The 20,441-nt window shown below is 40.0% G+C and overlaps 1 protein-coding gene across 1 annotated transcript in view; it reads left to right on the top strand.

Moving 5' to 3' along the window:
- KCMF1 (potassium channel modulatory factor 1) overlaps nucleotides 1-19,522 on the top strand; it is a 67,564-nt gene extending 48,042 nt beyond the window's left edge. Inside the window, exons 4-7 of the mRNA XM_044772756.2 lie at nucleotides 9,418-9,519; nucleotides 12,414-12,588; nucleotides 14,470-14,752; nucleotides 18,898-19,522. Of these exons, the coding sequence (XP_044628691.1) occupies nucleotides 9,418-9,519; nucleotides 12,414-12,588; nucleotides 14,470-14,752; nucleotides 18,898-19,159 (822 nt within the window). The 3' untranslated portion in view covers nucleotides 19,160-19,522. The remainder of the gene's footprint in view (nucleotides 1-9,417; nucleotides 9,520-12,413; nucleotides 12,589-14,469; nucleotides 14,753-18,897) is intronic.
- Nucleotides 19,523-20,441: the final 919 nt, after the last annotated feature.

Below are 20,441 nucleotides of genomic sequence, written 5' to 3'. Positions count from 1 at the left end.
GTTGTAGTGTCCCTACTTAATCACTTTTCTATTCTGTCTCCACTACAGTTGTGCTGGTACAGCTGTGAGTAATACAGATTCATATTCATTCCCACTTACACTGCTAGTTTGATGCTTAAAGTTGTTATAAGATTTATAGTTCAAACTGGTAGATTTACATTATGTAGTCCTTAAGCCCAATTTTACTGTCTAACAGCTCAGAAATGTTCCTATCGTACATCTTGGGGAGGCTTCAGAACACTGTTGTCGCATTTTACTGCTGTCCTTACTACATTCCTGTTATTCTGTAGAGAGGACTTTGCTTCCTTTTGGTCCACTCCCACATACCGCTATGAAGAATGCTGACTTGATTGCATCTCCATCCTGATTGCATCTCCATCCTGATTGTTGTGGAAAATTTGGAATAATTTCTCTTTGATTTCATTTCTGTTAAGTTTGGGTACTCTATTTACCTAGGTACATTAGGGAGGGGTTTCCCTAATTATAAATTAGGCATTCTTAAAATCATTATTTGCCAGTTGGCCTTAGTGTAGTACTTTGATCACCCCTCTGTGGACAACTACTCAGTTTTCCATATCCCAAACTGGAAGATCGAGTGGAAATTTAAGTCCTTTCCATGAATGAAAAGCTAATTATTCCTTTTTTAAAATAAGAACCCACCCCTGGCAACCTGGCCTTTATTCTTTTCCTGAAAGTAAATACTTAGAATTTGTTTATGCACCTCTATACCTGATACACAGTTTGAGAATGAACTCCTCACCATCTGCAAATGGTTTTGTGATCTGTCTCTCCTAAGTTGTGTGCAGTTATGCCCCTTCATTAAGTTCCCAGGCTTTCAGTACATAGCTCAGGGCAGTGGCTGTCCTGTTTTTCATATTGGTATTTGTGGTATTTTTAAGGATTTCTCCCCCTCCTCACTCTTAGTCTTTGCGTGAGCACTGCATCTCCCTCTGTTCCCACCCATAGAACACCCAGACATTTCACAGTGAGAAATGGCAAGCAGACGAGAATCTGGTATGAAGGTGCAGGTTTCTTCTTCAAACCATGTGAGTCATGTCCTGGATCCAGGGCTGGCGTTCATCAGGTGCACTCCCTATGACTCACTGACTAGTGTCCATTCTGAAGGGTGCCATACCACTTGTTAAATATTTTGAATGCTTCTCTATATATATATGAAGCATGTTTTATCAGCTCTGTTAACAGTTATATGTAAATGCCCAGATGATATTACCACGTGTGCCCTTTCACTGCCACCCCCACTCCTACTATGTTTTGCCAGAGTTATGGTTAATCAAACATTTGGAATTCTGGAGTTCAAGAATAACTCACCTCATTTTGGTGTGGGGTTATAGTCACAGAACAACTGACTATATCTCCTTTTCTATTCCTTTTTACATTTTTCTTTCTAGATGCTCAATTTACTATCTTGCCTTGCCCTGTGTTTCCTGCACATGTCCTCTAGACCACTAGCTTGTACTTTCTTGTAGGACTTAAGGATCTCTCTCCTCTAACCAGCATCCCTTTGGAACATTTAGGAGCGAGAGGCTATATCACTGCAGATAATACTGTCACCGCTAGTAAACGTTTTACTGATACCTGACATAGCTAGTAAGAAAGTCTACTGAAGGTTAATTTTTAAAGCAACTTCGTAGTTTTTATCTATATTTTTCAGACTCTTTTCACCTAAGGACTCCAAGGCCCCAATCTAAGATTAATTTAAGATTCCTCAAGAGGCTTTTGATTTTGAGAGTGTGGAGGACCCTTCAAAACCAGATACTGTAAAAAACACCATCTGACATAGAATGCAAAGTGAAGGTGATTACTAGTTAAGAATTTAAAAAGCGGATTGAGTATAGTCTCAGGAGTCTTTATGTAAACACCAAATATGATAAACAGTGTGGTTTTGAAATTAAACAGAAGTTCTTAAAAACCCTTGTAGTTATCATGAGATTGGGAGATTGGGACGACTAAATGGATTTTGGCTGTGGGAAGAATTAAGAGGGAAAGTAACACAGTGTGTAATTGTCAAAAGGCCATCAACCTGGTAGTATAAGTGAGGAGTAGAGGTCCAGCGGGATTGCAAATATGAAGGATCTATCGAGGAAGGGTTAGGACTGTGGAAGAAACACCGGGGGAACTTTTCTTTGAGCATAAAAGGGCATTAAGAGTGGCTCCAGTGGAATTTTTCTTAAATCTTATATATGAGCTGACTTGTACTACAGCTAGTTAGAAAGTCTTCAGGGTTTTCTGTTGTTGTTTTTAAGTGAAACGTGCCTTTACCATTAATTAATGATGTGTAATTAATCTTTCAATTCTTTGTTTAGTAAATCGCTTGCAATTTATACAAAGAACATTATACTTAAAAGGTAAAGGCACTTTTGGTTCACCAACGTGTTCCGCTCACTTCTAGAAACATGCGTTATAATGCCCTGATCGTTGTGGCAGTCCTCTGATGGTTCACTGCTCGGAACCCTGCTTTCTGGATTTCCTGTAATCATTTACTCTTTGTTTTCGTTACTCTCCAGGAAAGGGATTAGGGCATCTCCAACTTTTAGGTGATCTTTATATATGTTAGTGATACATTTCTTTATTTCCTCCCTTTTTATTGAAGACTTGGATGTGTTTGTAACAAATTGAGTTTAATTTTGAAATAGCATGGTTGTGTTATGTTGCAATTATAGTAATTTGATAAGAAATAAAAATCAAGAAGAATGAATGATTTTAGAAATTTTCCACAGTCTGACTTTAGACAACTTTATTTGGAATAATAATTCTTTTTTTTTTTTTCCTTTTTCTCCCAAAGCCCTCCGGTACATAGTTGTGTGTTTTTAGTCATAGGTCTTTCTAGTTGTGGCATGTGGGACACCGCCTCAGCATGGCTTGTTGAGTGGTGCCATATCTGCACCCACGAATCGAACTGGTGAAACCCTGGGCCACCGAAGCAGAGCACGTGAACTTAACCGCTCAGCCACGGGGCCGGCCCCTGGAATAATAATTCTTAAAGAGAAAAATGATGATGTGAAAGGACTTTTAAATCTTCTTTTTTAAATTATTCAGAATAATCAGTTTTAGCTGATAATTTATTTAATATTTAAATATCTGTTGCAGTGTCAATTAAAGGGAGCCATAGAGCACAGAATAGAAATTATTGTCATCTCTGTGGCATTTGTCTATAAACAATTAGATGCATTTGATCTCTAAATTAAACAGGAGGTAAGTATTAAATCAAATATACTATAAATCAAAATAACATGACAAATATGATTTATGCATGAAAGGGTGTGGGAGGTGACATTTTTTAAATTGTCTATAGGACTTTGAAATCTTGACCATCAATATATCCGTATCTCATTGAAAGACCATTTCAATTCAATGTGTAGATATATAGACCTAACTTTCCAACACGTATATTTCCTCATTAGGAGCAATAATAGTGGAATAAACCACAATTTTTGTAAATCTTCTCATCTAATCTTGTACACTTTCTTAAATATTATAAAATTATCTATTTACTCTTATAATCAGGTAATCAAGAAAGGTAAGTGTTTAAAAGCCAAATAGACATTAAAAGAAAAAATAGTCTTTGATTAACTGTTACTGCTTGCGTTCTTCTTCTTCTTTTTTATTTTTTTTTAAAGATTTTAGTGGCTGGCCCAGTGGCACAGTCATTGAGTTTGCATGTTCCGCTTTGGTGACCTAGGGTTCCCCGGTTCGGATCCCAGGTGTGGACATGGCACCACTTGGCAAGCCATGCTGTGGTAGGCGTCCCACATAAAATAGAGGAAGATGAGCACGGATGTTAGCTCAGGGCTGATCTTCCTCCAAAAATAAATGAATAAAGATTTTATTTTTCCTTTTTCTCCCCAAAGCCCCCCAGTACATAGTTGTGCATTTTTAGTTGTGGGTCCTTCTATTTGTGGCATGTGGGATGCCGCCTCAGCATGGCCTGATGAGCAGTGCCATGCCCATGCCCAGGATCCAAACTGGCGAAACTCTGGGCCACCAAAACAGAGCACACGAACTTAACCCCTCAGCCACGGGGCCGGCCCCTGCTTGCATTCTTCTTTATCAAAGAGTGCAGTTCTATGCTATCTGCTTATCTGTAATCCAATAACAATATTGTACTTAGTAATAGTGCAGAAATAGGTAGGATTTGAAAAATATAGTTGCTACAGGCAACCATATTGTCGCTACTCAACTGCGTTTAGCTAGACAGATTACAGAGGATTAGGATTTGGTACTTTTACCATTTGTGCTTTTTATTACTTTTGACTTAAAATACTTTTTATTTTATAAATCACTTTTTTCTCTCTTTCATACTTGGTTATCTTTGCATATTTCTTAATAATAGTTATTTTGAGGACATTTACTTGTTTAAAATTAGATAGTGGCACTTTTCATTTTCCTCTTAAGGGTGATACAGCCATTAGTATCCCAGCAGAAGGTTTTTGAATTGATGGCAGGGAAGGAAATGATAGGAGACACTTTGGGAATTCCAGATTTGTTCTAGGACAATCTTATATGTATGTGTCATGATATTTTTTAAGATATTTCTATAAATTAGTTCCTTAAGATGGTATGAAAACCAAGAGGGGAATCACTTCAACTATTGTGAAAAATCAGATCATAGTAGCTTTTCCAGGAAGGTGTCCGTGCCTGCTATTGGAGAGTATGTTGTTATCTCTGGGTAGGGTTTTCATCGCTCTTTACTTGCCTCTGTGTTGAATTAAAATCCCACCAGGGAAGGTGAACAGGCCCTTTTCAGAATGGGGAGAACGCTAGGTGGTAAGATAGGAGCAGGTGTTAGAGCCATTCGGTTTGAATTTTTTTCTTCTCTGGCCACTGATCTGGTTTCTTCTTTGTCCTGTGAAGTACTTATTTATCCAGTTCAGTGTCCAGACAGCTAATTTCAAGTCAGCGCATAGAAGTGTTTTGCAGTGTTTGCAGGAAGATTTGTGGGGAGGGTGGTATAAATTAAAGATGGGAGCTCTCTGGCAACTGCTGGCGAATTATAAGGTAGCTCAGAAGTTCTTCAAGCACTTTTCAGCCTAGTCTCTTGTCCTCCTAACACCCTTTCTTTTCCTGCCCTGCCCCTCAGATTTTTAAAAAAACTGGTTAAGAAAATTATTTGAAGATGTCCACCTCGTTATTCATAGATGACGTCATTTTTTCTAGGAAGCTCTTCCAAACTTGGCCTCACTTAAACTGGCTATACCCTTGAGAAGAGAAACATACGAAAGTTTTTGTCATCGCCAGACTCTAATTTAAACTCTTCATAAACAACATAAACCCACTAGTTTAGGTCGAGTTCATTCCTGATTCTTTACTAAAATTGTCGCTGGCTTTTGGGCACTGCCTCCCTGCCTCTTCCCTCTGCAGCTTTCAGGTTCTTATTGACACCATTAAGCAATAAGAGCTTCCCATTTTCTTTTCTTTCTCAAGTCTACAAGTAAAATATATAGCTTATCCCAGGGAGATAGAAAAAGTAGAGATTCCATCGGGAGTTTTCTTCCAGGTGAGCATAAGTGCTCGTATCTGGACTGCACTGTGGACGGGATAGGGGAATAGGAGAGCTCTGACTCCTTTGGAGTTATTTTTCTTTGTGGCTCTGTTGTAGTTTTTCAGGTTTCTGAATTCCCAGTACATCGGTGTACATATGTAATTTAAATTTCTGTCCAAGAAACATGTTTAAAACCCAAACTCAACTATTTAGAACTTTTAAATCGTGTATAAAAATGTAGGGAAAATTAAAACTTTTTGTATATAACAAAAACTCTCTGACATTCTAAATGCTGATCTTTAGAAGCAGGTGACAGTTCCAACCCAAGCATTAAGATGGGGAGAATGGAACTGGGGAGAAATGTAAATTCAATATGAAGTAACTCATACTTAATTATAATTTCAAGATTTCACTGCAACAACAGAAATTTAGATTGTAATTGAGTTGAATAGTGTGCTCGCTCAAATCTTGAAAAGACCTATATCTTGGCAAAATGGTTGGCTAAGGTGCAAGTAACTACAATTTAGATGGTTCTAGAAGGCCCAAAGGAGTGTATTGACCATGCAACATAGATTTTCCACTAGTGCTATATGTATGTACTCAAAGCAAAACTCTAATATGCAGTGTTATATATGCAGGTTTTATAAGATAAACTGCTTTTTTTTTTTTGAAGATTTTATTTTTTTCCTTTTTCTCCCCAAAGCCCCCCAGTACATAGTTGTATATTCGTTGTGGGTCCTTCTAGTTGCGGTATGTGGGACGCTGCCTCAGCGTGGTTTGATGAGCAGTGCCATGTCCGTGCCCAGGATTCAAACCAACAAAACACTGGGCCGCCTGCAGTGGAGCGCACAAACTTAACCACTCGGCCACAGGGCCAGGCCCTAAGATAAACTACTTTAATTGGGCATGTCATCCAAAAACCTAAAGTTGTCAATTAGCATTAGTAGTCGTTAGCTCCATAGAATGTCATTTTTTTTTTTTTAAGTATAAGGATTAAAATATAATGCATGTAGTATTGCCCTGGGAAGGGTAGCGTCAGAAGAAATGCTGTTCTAGATCATTCCTTGGTCAGTTATTAAGGACAGCTTGGAAAGGGAAACATGTCTTTCATGAGACCAATATTCATAACTTCTGAATGTATCTCTCCAAGTTTAACCAAGAACATTACATTTAACATGTGACGTGCGAGGTATTGCTTCCTGAAGTCGTCAGATTCTTGGAGTAAGGCACAATGGCTGTCAGTATGATAACAAATTTAAAACATGCCTTCTACCCACATAGTCTGTATAGCACGTCTAAAGACCAGACTAGCTCATTTGACGCAATTGGAGAAGAATGCCGGAAGCAGTCAGGGAGGGCTTTGTGATTTGAGGTAGACCTTGAAAACTGGGTATGATTTCAAAAAGTGGACAGAATGGGAAGAGAATGGCATTATTCAGAGGGAAGAGTAACATGAACCAAGACACAGTGTTGAGAAAGAACCTAGTAGAGGGAATGGGAAGGCATTGATTGTTGTGGGAGATAGTAGAAAATAAAATTGAATCAGCCAGCTGAGTAGGCCGGATAATAGAGAACCTTTAAAACCAGAATCTTTGTCCACTTGGTTTGGTAGACAATAAAGAAACCTTTTGGCACCTGTACAGAGAAATGTCATTACTTTTTCCAGTATCATGCCACCGAGGCTGTCGTTTGGGAAGGGAAGGAGGGTAGGGTTTGAGTGATTCTGTAGTTCTTTAGAAACAGGAAGAACCTAATCATAATGATTGTGTGGGTGAGTGTGGGGAAAAAAGGGGGTAGAAATTACGAAGAAGTTGTGCTGCCCTGTATAAGAACATGGTTGCCAGAGAAATGCATCAAACATTTGGTGTCAATAAAAAGTAAAAGTAGAAGACGATGTAGAGAAATCACAGCTTTTGGACAGATATTCTCAAAAGGGAAATGTTTCTCATGCATCTAAAAATCTTCTACATGCAGTCTTATGATATTGTAATAATACTGTACATAGTCCAGCACCTGTTCATTGTTACAAAATGGAGACTCTCCAAAATATCTAAGCTGGCTTTATTTTTAAATAACTGGAGTTAGTTTCTGCTTCTCCAAACCTTGTTGGTCTTTTTGTTTTAAGCAAGTCTGGTCACCAAACAAGCAAGTCTGGTTGCCAAACAAGAAATAAATCACACTGTCCTGCATTTCTCAAAGAGTTAATCTAGCTAGGCAAGACAGAAACACACAAAAAGTAAAATAGGTGTATCAGACACTGCCATGCAATGTCACAGCACAGGAATGCTACAAATTCCTAGGAAAGAGAGAGTTGATAATCTGTAAACTTGTGAACGGGTACCATTGCTTTTCTCTCTAACAGAAAAAAATGTCTGACCACCCTTCTTACATCTTCTAAGAAAGGCACATGCATGTCTATCTACTTCTTTCTCTCATTTGCCTCATGAGCTCATTCTGCTGTGGCCTCCCTAGTTCTTTTGCACACTGTCATGCTTAAATGTTATTTCTTATGGGCATCTTTAGGGTTTTTTGAGCATTTCTCAGAGTCCTGAGGCAGATAATCAGACGAGCTGACTGGGCATATAAGGAACTGGTATCAAATCAAACTCCAGGGGACTTCTGCTCTCTAGTCATTAGAAGATGGGAGTTGTGTTTGCTGAGGCTCTAGGAATAAGAGGAGTTTGTCTTCCCCCTTACTACCCCAGGATTGTCCTGCTAAGTCTCGCCTTTCCCCTGCCTCCTTGTCTCAGTGCCACTCTCTTCTCCCACTCTGCTGTAAGCAGGCAAAAAGGTCAACTGACTGCCCGAATTTTACTCCAGGTTAAAGAATTTAGATAATGGCACATGTCTTGGTAAGGCGAATCACATATGCTGTCCTCAACTCTCTCATCCCCAGAGAGGAACAAGCCTAAAACTACCTGGACATTTCCTGGGGCTCCCTTTGGTCGTGCTCCTGTGCATCACACTGTTTCTCTTAGCTCTGTTCTTTAAGACTGAAATTCTTCGTACTTCAAGGCTTGGCTACCACTCTTAGACCATCTCTGCCCGTTTGAGTTTCTGGAAGAGAATGGACCTTTTCTCTGGAAGTTCCTCATTCTTTCTATCCTTCCCCTCTCTTGCCCCCTATTTCACCACTTCTGTTGAAACAACTGTTTCAGAAACCACATTCCCAACTCAAGCGCCCTCTGAGCTCTGCTTGCGTACACACTGTTTTATTCCTACTTTTTCCTTCTATCCCTTGCCCTAAAGCCCACAGGGAAATTGGCCTTCCACTCTTTGGCCTTGACCTGATCACAAGCTTCCGTCCCACTTCCTATCCTTCTGGGAAATAAGGTTCTAAAAATGGACTCCCACTCTCCCTGCCTTCCCCTTAGAAGTCCCATCCATGAATTGATAGAGCACATTTGCATGTTATCAGTAATCATTATCTGTCTTATGGTGTCACATTCAAAGTATGTAAGTTTGTGCAGTTGCATTTTACTAAGAGCTCTGCTGTCTTATTCGGAGACTGGCCCTCAGGTCTGGCTTACTCTGGGAACCTTATGTCTCATTCATTCAAGACTGGACTTAGATGTGAATGTGTACTAAATATAAATAGCACATTTAAAAATTTTTTTATGGAACTGTTTTGCTAGACCATGCTAACGAGTCAGCCAGGCTGACTTTCTGAGTTTTGCCAGAGCTCAAGTTTGACCTGTCTGTCTGGAACTGCTGAGAGAGTGTCTCTTTTAGTGGTAACAGCATTGATGTGCTGTGGTTCTTATTCAGGCCTCCAGGACTTTTCACTAATTCAGGATCTACCTTGTTTTTGCCTGGTTAAAACTTGGTAATAGTAAAATTTATAGTAAAATACTCATCCAGAAAAATCTTTGTTCGCTGTTCACCTATTAACTCTGCTTTGTTTACTTTCTTTTCAGATTTGTCCAATATGTGCGGCATTACCTGGAGGCGATCCTAATCATGTCACGGACGACTTTGCAGCTCACCTTACACTTGAACACAGAGCCCCTAGAGACTTAATATCCTTTTAAGAGGCAACAAGGGAAAGAGTTGTTTATAACGTTTGTCGTTTTGATTATTTGTAAGCATGATATCCCCAAAGAGAAAAACTAATCTCCAAATTATTTGAATTTATTTGACCTTTCTCTAAAAGTGACTCAGTGTTGAGGTGTAGTTTCTTATTTCTCTTTTTATAGACTTTGACTGTTATGTGAACCGTACTCTTTAAGTGAAAGTTGACTTGTGCATGATCTTTAGTTCATTACAATCCGGTTTTTTTTTTTAAGATTTTATTTTTCCTTTTTCTCCCCAAAGCCCCCCTGGTACATAGTTGTATATTTTTAGTCATGGGTCCTTCTAGTTGTGGCATATGGGACGCCGCCTCAGCATGGCCTGATGAGCAGTGCCATGTCTGCGCCCAGGATCCGAACCAGCTAAACCCTGGGCGGCCACAGCGGAGCACACGAACTTAACCACTCAGCCACGGGGCCGACCCCTTCAATCAGATATTTTAAAGATAATTTGACCAGATTGTAAGTCTTCAGGATGGTGTTTTCATACAGAAGAGGAAAAGTGCTAACGCAAATTAAAGTCTAGTTAATTAAATATAAGGAGGATTTATTTGCTTCCTCTCCCTTTCTCTATTGCCTTACCCTGTTGTGGGTAGGATGTGCCGGGATGGTGGGCAGGTATGCATCTTGGGGCTCCTTTCCCTTGACCTTCTCCAGAGAGACCTGTTTCCTGCCCAGTCTCTGAGACGGACAGCGTGAGGTCCAGCTCTAAATTCCTGTCCTAAGCCTATCTACCAACAGTTCCTAGCAGTGTTCCTTGTAATCTCCAGGAAATTACTGGCCCACCAGAGCAGTTAATTCTGTAAACTCAGTGTTTCTGGTTTCAGGTTATGAATTGCTTTCTAAAACTATCACCTATTAACTTAGGGTTTTGTTCTCATGTAAAGGTTTCAGTTTCATTGCAGGTTGAAGTAATTCAAGAGCTTATCAAAACTTTTCTGTCTGCCAGATTTTCTTCTGATTCTTTTGATTGCCTCCTGGCAATCATAATTCAACCTATTGACGAAGAAACTGATTTGGTGGTTTTCTTATCCTACGGCTCCCATCCCTTGCTCACAGTTCCTATTTTTCTAATTGGAAATATGGCCCTGTACAGTTAGGGGAAGCTAAGTGGAAACTAATGGAAAGATAAAGATAGGGAACCAACCTAAGAAATGAGTGTCAGTGAACTGAGGAGACTACTTACTCTTCCTCTCTCCTCAGTGCAGGCGACACTGAAAGCAAAATAAAGAAAGCCGTGAATTTTTTTTGGAGAATAAGAAAACCCAAATGGACCAAGAACACTTAAGCCTTTGAAGTCACTTTGCATTTTGTATAAAAGAATCCTCTAACGATACCCAGAAGGGTTATGCTTGATCCATGCTTCTCTCCATCTTCATGGAGAAGCTAAGCAAAAAATTTAAAACCAAGCTTACATCCTGAACTTTTTCAGCGAGTTCAAGGGCCTCTAGTGAAATTGGTATCCATTCAATAGAATGTCCCACATCATCTACATCCGTTTTTGTGAGATGTTTGTAAGAGTTTCTGGTTAGCAAGACATGAAATTATGCAAAATGTAATAATAAGAGAAAGGGTATGTTACATTCTAGATTCCTAGCGAGTATTACCATTAAGTTCTAGAAAACAAAATGTTGGCATAGCAGTTATCCTGAAAACATACTAATTTTTCAGGTTCTTCAAGTGCTACTATGTGGCGACTTTATCTGTTTGACACGAGGGAGTGGTTTCTCCCAGCCTCTTAAGTGCCAGAACTTTTTTTTTTGCTATTTTGATGGAACTCTTCCTAAAGTGTACTTTACACCCAGCTACTTTTTAAAAACAAAATATAATGATCATAACATCACTTTCTGTAGAGCCCAGGCCATCATCGAGAGAACCACAGTGAAACAATGCGCGTTATGGTGGCGCCTGAGGGCTCCATGGAGCTGCTCACTCTGTCCCTAAATGACCATCTGCTAAAACACTGGGAAGCCAGCAAAAAAATTAATCTTATATAGCTGTTCTTTTTGCTGCTTTGAAAGAATAGTCTCTTTTCCCACAATATCTGGCTTTTCCCACACACACGTTTTGCCTGTGTGGGCATACAAGGCTGTCTTCATGAGTTTTGGCTGCTGTTTGCTGCTTGGGCTCTTCTTCAGTCTGACTCGCACTCAGCCGTGTAAGATGGTTGAGGCTGCTGCAAGTTTGACTTCTTAATAAATGCGATGTTATTCTATGTGTCCACTTCCATAAGACATTTAAATCTAGTTTTCTGCTTAGCAGCAGCATTGAAAAAGAACTTGAAGACAGAGATTAAAATAGCCAAAAGGAGTCTTTTACTCCTGAATTTAAATTATCTGAACTGTTCCTTTCTCATTATATATGATAATTGAGATTTGGTTACCTTATATATTAGCACACTTCTCCCCAGATAAAAAAAAATGATGCATATTAATTGTGGTTCCTGAGATATAAACATTTAGGAAATCCAGTGCTGGGATTAGGGTAAGGGACTATCTCACCCAGGTCTCTGACCAGGCACCTCCTTCCACGTCGCCTGGCACACTTACACTGGTTAGTGTGGAGGGAGCCCAGGAAGACAGCTCTTCCTCCCTGGAGAAACTGTTTTTCCCTTTGAAAACACACACACATATAATATATACACGCTTTCACACATTGCTTTATATTTAAATGTCTTTTTTAGAGTTAATAGCCATCATGGTCATGATATTTGCATTCTAAATTACATATGCTGTTCTAAAATGGTGAAAATTTAGAAAATCTGCATGTCTATGTAGCCAGGGCTCAAGTGTCTTTTTTCTTGCTGTGAAATACTCGGGTCCTTTTCTTAACTTTGGAGTTATGATGAATCGAGTGGCGTTCGACATGTACGTAGAATGTTTCACCCTGGCCGGGGATTAGGAGGTCCTCGTGCTCGTAGATCAAACATGCACTTTACTAGCAGTTCTACTGGTGGACTTTCTTCTTCTCAGAGTTCATATTCTCCAAGCAATAGGGAAGCCATGGATCCTATAGCTGGTGAGTTAGTTTCACGTTAAGACAGGAAATGGCAGGGGAGGGCGGCTCCTTTAAAATGTTTTTGCGGTGTTTGTGTTCTTAGTCTCTTATCATGCTCCTCTGTCCTTCACAAAGTTCCCAAATATTTTATAAGTATAAAATATTTAAAACTAGACAACATAAAGTAGTTCATATTATTCTGGCGTTTCTTTAGGTACTTAGAGGCGTAAGATAATAATAAATGGCTTTATGTTCTGTTTGTGGCCTCCGTTGAAACCCCAGAAAATCATAAAAGATTTCAGTATTGAAAGACCCCCACAATTCCATGATTCAACCTCTATAAGTACACAGATAAGAAAACTAATTGATGACTAAAGAATTAAGCTCTTCTTGTGGAAGAAAGTAAAGCAGGAATTTCTCTGTCCTTGCTTTGATTTTTGAACTAAATTGCTGTGGAACATACTGATAAGTACATGTTTTAATAGCTTGGAAAATCCTACTAAAAAACAACAACATCTGAACATGTAGTTTGTAACTGAGTCATTGGGTCTAATGCGTGGCCAACCTGGGAAATTGGCAGCAGAGCACAAGGGTCGGGAGTCAAAACAAATTGTCAGAAATCACCATAGCCTGAGAATCTGAGAGACACACCAAGCGCACACAGGCGGTAAGGCTCTGCAGAGCCTGTACAAGTTCTGAAACGTGTGCACGTGGTGGAACGTGTCCCTGGAAACCGTGGTGCGCCTTGCAAAGCACCCTGGAACACTGCTGAGTGTGAATCTTGTGATAGAAACTAGGAGTGCTTCTACTCATAAAGTGTTCTTTAAAATGTGAGAGAGACAGTGTGAAATCATAATTCCAAATGTGCTTTGGACATTTGGATGTGTAATAAGCCCAATAAATGGAGTTTTGCTGATTTAAAAAAATATTCTTCATCCAAAGGGAATATTTTCCTGTGGCTCTAAAAGTTAAAGTAATTTCTAGGAGCAAAATTCAAAATTGAGGAATTTTCTCCATTATTTCTATTTTCTCTGTCACTGAAAATTAGTTTATTTAGTGATTGACTATATGACAGAATGGTCTAAGAACCCCTGCAATAAAGCAACAGGGAGCAAGAAAACAGAAACATACCTTGTCAATGAGTTTTAATGGTGAGCAGCATTTGCCCCTCCCTGATGAGAAGGCAGCGACACAGGTCCACATTGCTCTTGATGAGTACGGCCTTATTGAAACAAGAGCGTCTGGATGGGAACAAGCCACTAAATAGGCTGTACAGTGTGGAGCCAGTCAGCCTTACTGGGTGTCGCCAGTGGTACTTTCAAACGACAGGACCAGCAAGCACCAGAGAGAGACGGCAGAGGCGAATGTGCGAGGGTCACAGTTAGACGTGATCTGGGTCTCTTAGATTGCATTCTAATCATTCGTTCAGTCAGCCAGCCAGTGTTTGAGTGCCTGCTTCTTGTCAGGTTCTGTCCGAAGAGCTGGGTATGCTGTCAACAGTAGACTTGATCCCTGGTTTCGTGGAGCTCATGTTGAGAGGGCTTATATGATGATTGGACCAGTAGATGAACCACTTTAATCTCCTAAAATACTAAGAGAAAATATAACTAAAGTAGTCCATTAAGCAAATAATTTAAAAAACAATCTCTATTATGTTTTGCTTAAAACAAAAATAATAGTATGTGGGTTAACTTTCATATATACTTGCATTCCCTATACACAACAATGCTTACCTCCAGGAGGCATTGTAAAACATAGTGAGCTCCAAGCTGAGACTCTGTGTTGCCAGGAGTAACCAGCCTGTTGATCCTTTTCGATGTTCCTCCAGTAAAACAGTGATCTGTAGCGTTTTCTCTTGCTCGGTACTTTGTCAACATTAATCGTCTTCCTTTCCATTGGCAGAGCTTTTATCTCAGTTATCGGGAGTGAGACGTTCTGCAGGAGGACAGCTTAATTCTTCTGGCCCTTCCGCTTCTCAGTTACAACAACTGCAGATGCAGCTGCAGCTCGAACGGCAGCACGCCCAGGCGGCACGGCAACAACTGGAGACCGCGCGCAACACCACCCGGCGTACTAACACAAGCAGTGTCACCACTACAATCACACAGTCCACAGCAACAACAAACACAGCTAACACAGAGAGCAGTCAGCAGACTATCCAGAATTCCCAGTTCCTTTTAACAAGGTAGTGCATATATTAATACAATTTTTGTTTGAGAAGTAATGTTTTATTAGCACTGTGCAGTTTGAAATGATCTTTTCTCTTTTGTGCTTCTCTGTTCTTAAAGTCTCTGCCTTTGATCAAACTGTTAAAACTCACATATCTCTAATCAAAACTGCATATTCAGTATTTCCCGAGGAATAGGAAAAATAATAGTTATTTTAGGTAAACTATTTTAGTTATTTAAACTAAGTGGTTTAAATAAATAGTTTAAATAACGAAATAGACTATTTTAGTTATTTAGTTATCTAAAAAAGTTATTTTAGATAAAGTGGGAATGCTAGTGGTCTTGTTCTAACGGTATATATCATCATCTGATATGAGTTTCTCTTCCCCATAAAACTTAAACACCATATCGTTACATATATGGATCATATTAGATACATTTATTATCATAATTAACATTGTTTTCTTTTCATTGCCAATTTCAGTCTGCTGTGAAATATAAAAGGTATAAGAAAGGATTTTCATAATGCAGTGGTGGTTTCTCTAAGAATTTCTGAAGAAGCAGGATTTAAATTCTTACGGTTGGCACACAAAAGTAACTATTTTTAAAAATAGTTTACCATGGTCTGAATAATATTCAGTACACACAGGAAAAAGCTCTGCTGGATGGAGTAGAGCTTATTTGCTTCTGAAACTGCTGTTAACAATTGAATATATTCCTCTGCCAGAACCTCACAGGCAGAAGAAGAAAATTAGTGTACTATGTCAGTTATTTCCACAGTGCAGTGTGTATAGCAACTGGATGTTTGAAAAAAATATTTTCATTTCTGTATATATTTCTTTTATCTCATACTTTTGAATATCTCTGTTAGTACAGTGGTACATATGTGTAATTGTAAATAACGTATTGTGAATGCAGGATAAAAAATGTTAGGGAACCCCTGCAGACAGGGTCCCTGTCTAGAATCCCAGCTTTGCCACTTACTAGTTTGGACCTTAGGCAAGTGACTTCACTTCTCCAAACCCCAATTGTATCATCACTATCCTTTGAATCTTGCCTCGTGACAGAATTATTTTGAGGATTAAATGGAATTACTACTGTGTGTATGGTCTGGCTCAGTATCTGACATATGATAAAGGCCCAATTGATGGTACCCGTTATTATCATTTGTTATGGATCTAAGGAGGAAGTTTCAAGTAGGGAATTACCTTTGGATTATCTCTGCGAAGTCAGTAACTGTGCTGGTTATTACCAGAAAATGTTGCTTCAGCATAAGAAATCGCACAGCCGAGGGTGGATCCGCCCTGCTGTCACGGGCCGACCAACAGCAGGCCTAGGACTTGCTGGGTCTAGGTTCCTGCCTCAAAAGGAGACTGCCAGTGTGTGTCCACCGAGAGTTCACCGACCTGTGGGTGGATTGAATGTCCTGCCACTGCCCTTTGGAAAAGATATCCTCCCACCCTGCCCTGTCCCCCCTCCCCCCCAAACTCAGTGGGCTTGATCTGGGATTTTTCTCTGGTTATTCTACACTAGACACCCAGCTCACAGGGCATGGCATGGGTAGCCTCTGAGTGCTTTCCTTGGCTTCTGCTTGTCTTGAAGGGTTCTCTGATTCTTGAAGGACCCCTTCTGTCATCTCACATTATACATCATATAGTCCCTCACAATTTGCCGACCACTTTCCACAACTTTCATTCTATCATTTGCTCCAGACTCATATGATTTACCTAAGGCAATATTTCCCCAAAAATATTCCCTGAACTTTATATATTCAGTTTCTGCCCTAATGAGTAAGTTTGGGTAAAACTAATAACAAAAATAAACAATTGATTCTTGGGCTTTTCAGAACTTTAAATACATTAAAGTGCGTTGTGAATCTTCAAGGCAAGGAGAGCGGCTGCGGTGTTTCCCGGGGAAATCCTGGGCTCTGGTCTCACTGCTGTTATGGGCTGTGCATAGGGCTTGAGGCTTCCCTTTGGTCTCTGACCAGGAGTGGTTCCTAGCCATATCCATGTTGCCCTGGAACATGGAGGATGGGAACGCAGTTTCTTTGGAGTCCAAAATGGTTAACCTTTAAAAAAGTGATTGTTTCAGCACCTCTGCCAGATTCCAGTCTTTTGGTAGTGGAGCCAGCTAGTTTTGCTAACCCCAATTTGAAGATCCTTACAAACTTTGCAGTTACTTCTAGATCCCAAATGAAATTTGACCCATCAGGAAGTCTAACCAGATTTTATCAACCCCTCAGGAATGAAACATTTTCTCATGTTCTCATTTCTTTCCTAAAAACAGTAATATTGGAATTACATGCTCTCCAAGGGGTCAGGGATCTCAGCCTGTATGTTTCTAGTTTGCCTGCTTCCCATCTTGTCTTCCGTACATCCTTTATCTTTCTAGAATAGGTTTGACCTTAGGTTTTTTTTTCTTTACCAAAGTCTTTTTCAAAAGCTAAGGACGTGGAGTGCATTGCAGTTCTTCACACTTTTATAGTTTTGATTGAGAATGTGTAGCCTATTGCTCAGTCTCCTATTCCATTAGATACTCTCTTGTGATATTCTTAATTTGCTTTTCACCGTGTCATCAGTCATTTCCTTTCAATGCGGATTTAATGGCTTTTTGTAATTACCTTCCAGATTCTTTTGCTTTCTTTAAGTTCTGAAGTTTAGATCTTTTTAATTTGTTTTCTGAGCCATAGATCTAGTCATTCAGTGACTTTGAACTTGATAGCTATGGGATTTTGAACACGTTACTTAACCTCTGCTTCCGTTTTCTCTTCCTGTAAGATATTGATAATAATAGGACCTAACTCATACGAGTTGAAAGCACTTAGAACAGAGCCTGGCCCTAGTAAGTGCTCAGGATGTATCCTCCTTGTTGCTTCGGGATGCCCCTGGGCCTCCAGCACAGACAGGGCAGCAGAGCAGGTGCCGGCTGGTCGAGGATCGTGGGCTCTATGTGCACCTGGTTCTCTGGGGGAAGCACCTGGCGTCCATGCCTGCTGGGCCTCCTTTCACTGTCACCATCTTCTCCCTGTTTTGTTACTTTTCCTGACTCCCGTGTGCCAGCTAGTTTCCCTTTCTTTACCACTAAAAATATAGAGAAATAAAATCAAAACTGAAACTAAGCAGAAGTTTGCTTAAGTCCTTTAACAAGTTAGTAACAAGAATTCGACTCTTAACAACTGCCAGTCTCCATGCAGATGAACCAACTTCCCCAACACAGTGCAGATCTTACAAGTGCATGTGTCAGAGGAGCATGCCACGCCGTTAACCTCACGCTGGCCCCGCCACACAGTCCTTGGTAGGGGAAATGTAGGAGTGAGTGTGTGTGTGTGTGTGTGTGTGTGTGTGTTCGTGTTCTTGCCTTTTTGGGCTTCTGGACATATCTTCATTTCAGGAAGAATTAGATGGAAAGGAAGGGAACTTTAGAGAAAAGTCAAGGGAACTTTTAGGATTTCTTTCAGTCAAATATTCTAGTCACTACAGTGTTTTTGTGACTGGGGTTGCTACTTTCCTCTTTACTACCCACAGGTGAAATTCTGGTTAAGGAAGTCACTACTTCCTCAAGCATACTACCTGTTAGAAATTTTGTTTTCTGGGTCCGGCCCAGTGCGCAGTGGTTAAGTGCGCACGTTCCACCTTGGTGGCCCGGGGTTCGCCGGTTCGGATCCCAGGTGCGGACATGGCACCGCTTGGCATGCCATGCTGTGGTAGGCATCCCACATATAAAGTAGAGGAAGATAGGCATGGATGTTAGCTCAGGGCCAGTCTTCCTCAGGGAAAAAAAAAAGGAAGAGAGGATTGGCAGCAGTTAGCTCAGGGCTAATCTTCCTCAAAAAAAAAAAAAAAAAGAAATTTTGTTTTCCTCAGAAAAATTTTCACTACAGTTCTCTGGAAGGAGTTTGAGAAGTCTAAATGTCTTTTTTCTCGTTGAATCTAATTAAAGCATAGATTTGCACCTCAGGGTAATAGTATTGCTACAAGTCTAGGGAATTCTTCTCAACATAATTAAGGTGATAAATTAGAGCAAGGTGTTCCAATAATGTGTCTCAGATTCTGAATTTAGCCACCTGTGAAGCCTGTACAGTGTAGGACATTGTAGAAATTGAACATGCCATTGTTCACTGACTTTTTACCAATAAGATCTTTCTTTTTACCTTACACAGGTTGAATGATCCTAAAATGTCTGAAACAGAGCGCCAGTCCATGGAAAGTGAGCGCGCAGACCGCAGCCTGTTTGTCCAAGAGCTCCTTCTGTCCACTTTAGTGCGCGAAGAGAGCTCGTCCTCAGACGAGGATGAACGGGGGGAGATGGCAGATTTTGGTGCTATGGGCTGTGTAGATATTATGCCTTTAGATGTTGCTTTAGAAAACCTAAATTTAAAAGAGAGTAATAAAGGAAATGAGCCTCCACCACCTCCTCTTTGATGACATCCCAATTCGCAGACAATGTCCTCTGTGCTGTATTTGCCAATGAAAGTGGACAACAACTATCTTGGGTTTGTTTGGTGATTGTAATTTCAGGTCTGTCACTCTTGTTACATTGTGTACATTCAAAAGGAAGAGAGAAAATATATATGATAATCATTTCCACTTAACTAATTTTTACTTCTAGCAGGTAAATGTAGGTAGCAGTGCAGGGGTGATCTCTGCTTCCTGTACCTTGACATGCAAAAGGCTCTCCTAATACTCCACATTCAAACTGAAGAGGAAAATTGAAATCTCTAATGAAGCTGCTGTGTGTATTTATGAATATTAATGAATAAAAACTGCTTGGATGGTTTACCTTAACTACTGCATGAGGTTTTTTGCAGCGTGCATGAGTTTTAGTGACCTTGTTATTTAAAAAATTAAATACAAGGAGTAACACTTAAACAAAAATAAAAGCCCAAAGCTTTCCCAAACATTATTCAATGGTTACACGGCAAAAGAGTTACGTGACGAGGTAGCTTTTGAATAATGTCTGCCTGAATCACCTTTCTTTGTGTGCCTCCTACGCACAAAGCCAGCTCTGCAGTGGAATCTGGGGGTCGTAGCCGGGTGTCGCGCTCCGCCCTGTGTGACTGTCCTGTCGCCCTGTTAGTCATCTTGCCCTTGGGCGCTCAGCCTGTCTCTAACTCGTCTGTGGAAGACACACCAGTACAGCTACTGTTGGGACCTGCTGCAGGGCGCTTGTGTGCCCTGAAACAAATCCTGTTCGTATTTGTTTAAAGTTTTTACTTTCTGTGGTTGTTTAAAATTTTTTCAATTGTTAAATATGTTTTATTCAGGTGTAGATGAATTTCATTTATTCACTGTTCAACAAAGTTAACCTGAAGTATGTTGTCTTTGTTTTTGAAAATCTCACCTTCTCAATCATACTTTGCGTTATTTATGTATCTGCTTCATAGTTTGCTGAGACAGATCAGTATCGGGGAAGCTTTGAGGGTTTGCTTTCCCAGATTTTGTCAATATATTACAACCAAATTCTTAATGCTAACTTTAGCACCTTTTATTTATTGGGTTTTTTCTGGCATAAAAAGTAAAGCCTTTTAATTGAATCATGCCACCTCTATGCCTATATTATTAATCCTATGTGTAAAACATGTACAGCTTTCTGGGGTTTGTTTTGGGGTTTGGAGGGGCCGGGGTATTTTTTATTTCCTGTTCCAGTTTCTGTGCATAGACTTTCACGATAGCTCCAAGGCAGGGACAGCGGGTTTGGGGGTTG

This window comes from Equus asinus, chromosome 6, assembly GCF_041296235.1.
Source record: "Equus asinus isolate D_3611 breed Donkey chromosome 6, EquAss-T2T_v2, whole genome shotgun sequence".
In the NCBI taxonomy this organism is placed as follows: domain Eukaryota; kingdom Metazoa; phylum Chordata; class Mammalia; order Perissodactyla; family Equidae; genus Equus; species Equus asinus.
This window is presented reverse-complemented; position numbering and strand designations above follow the sequence as displayed.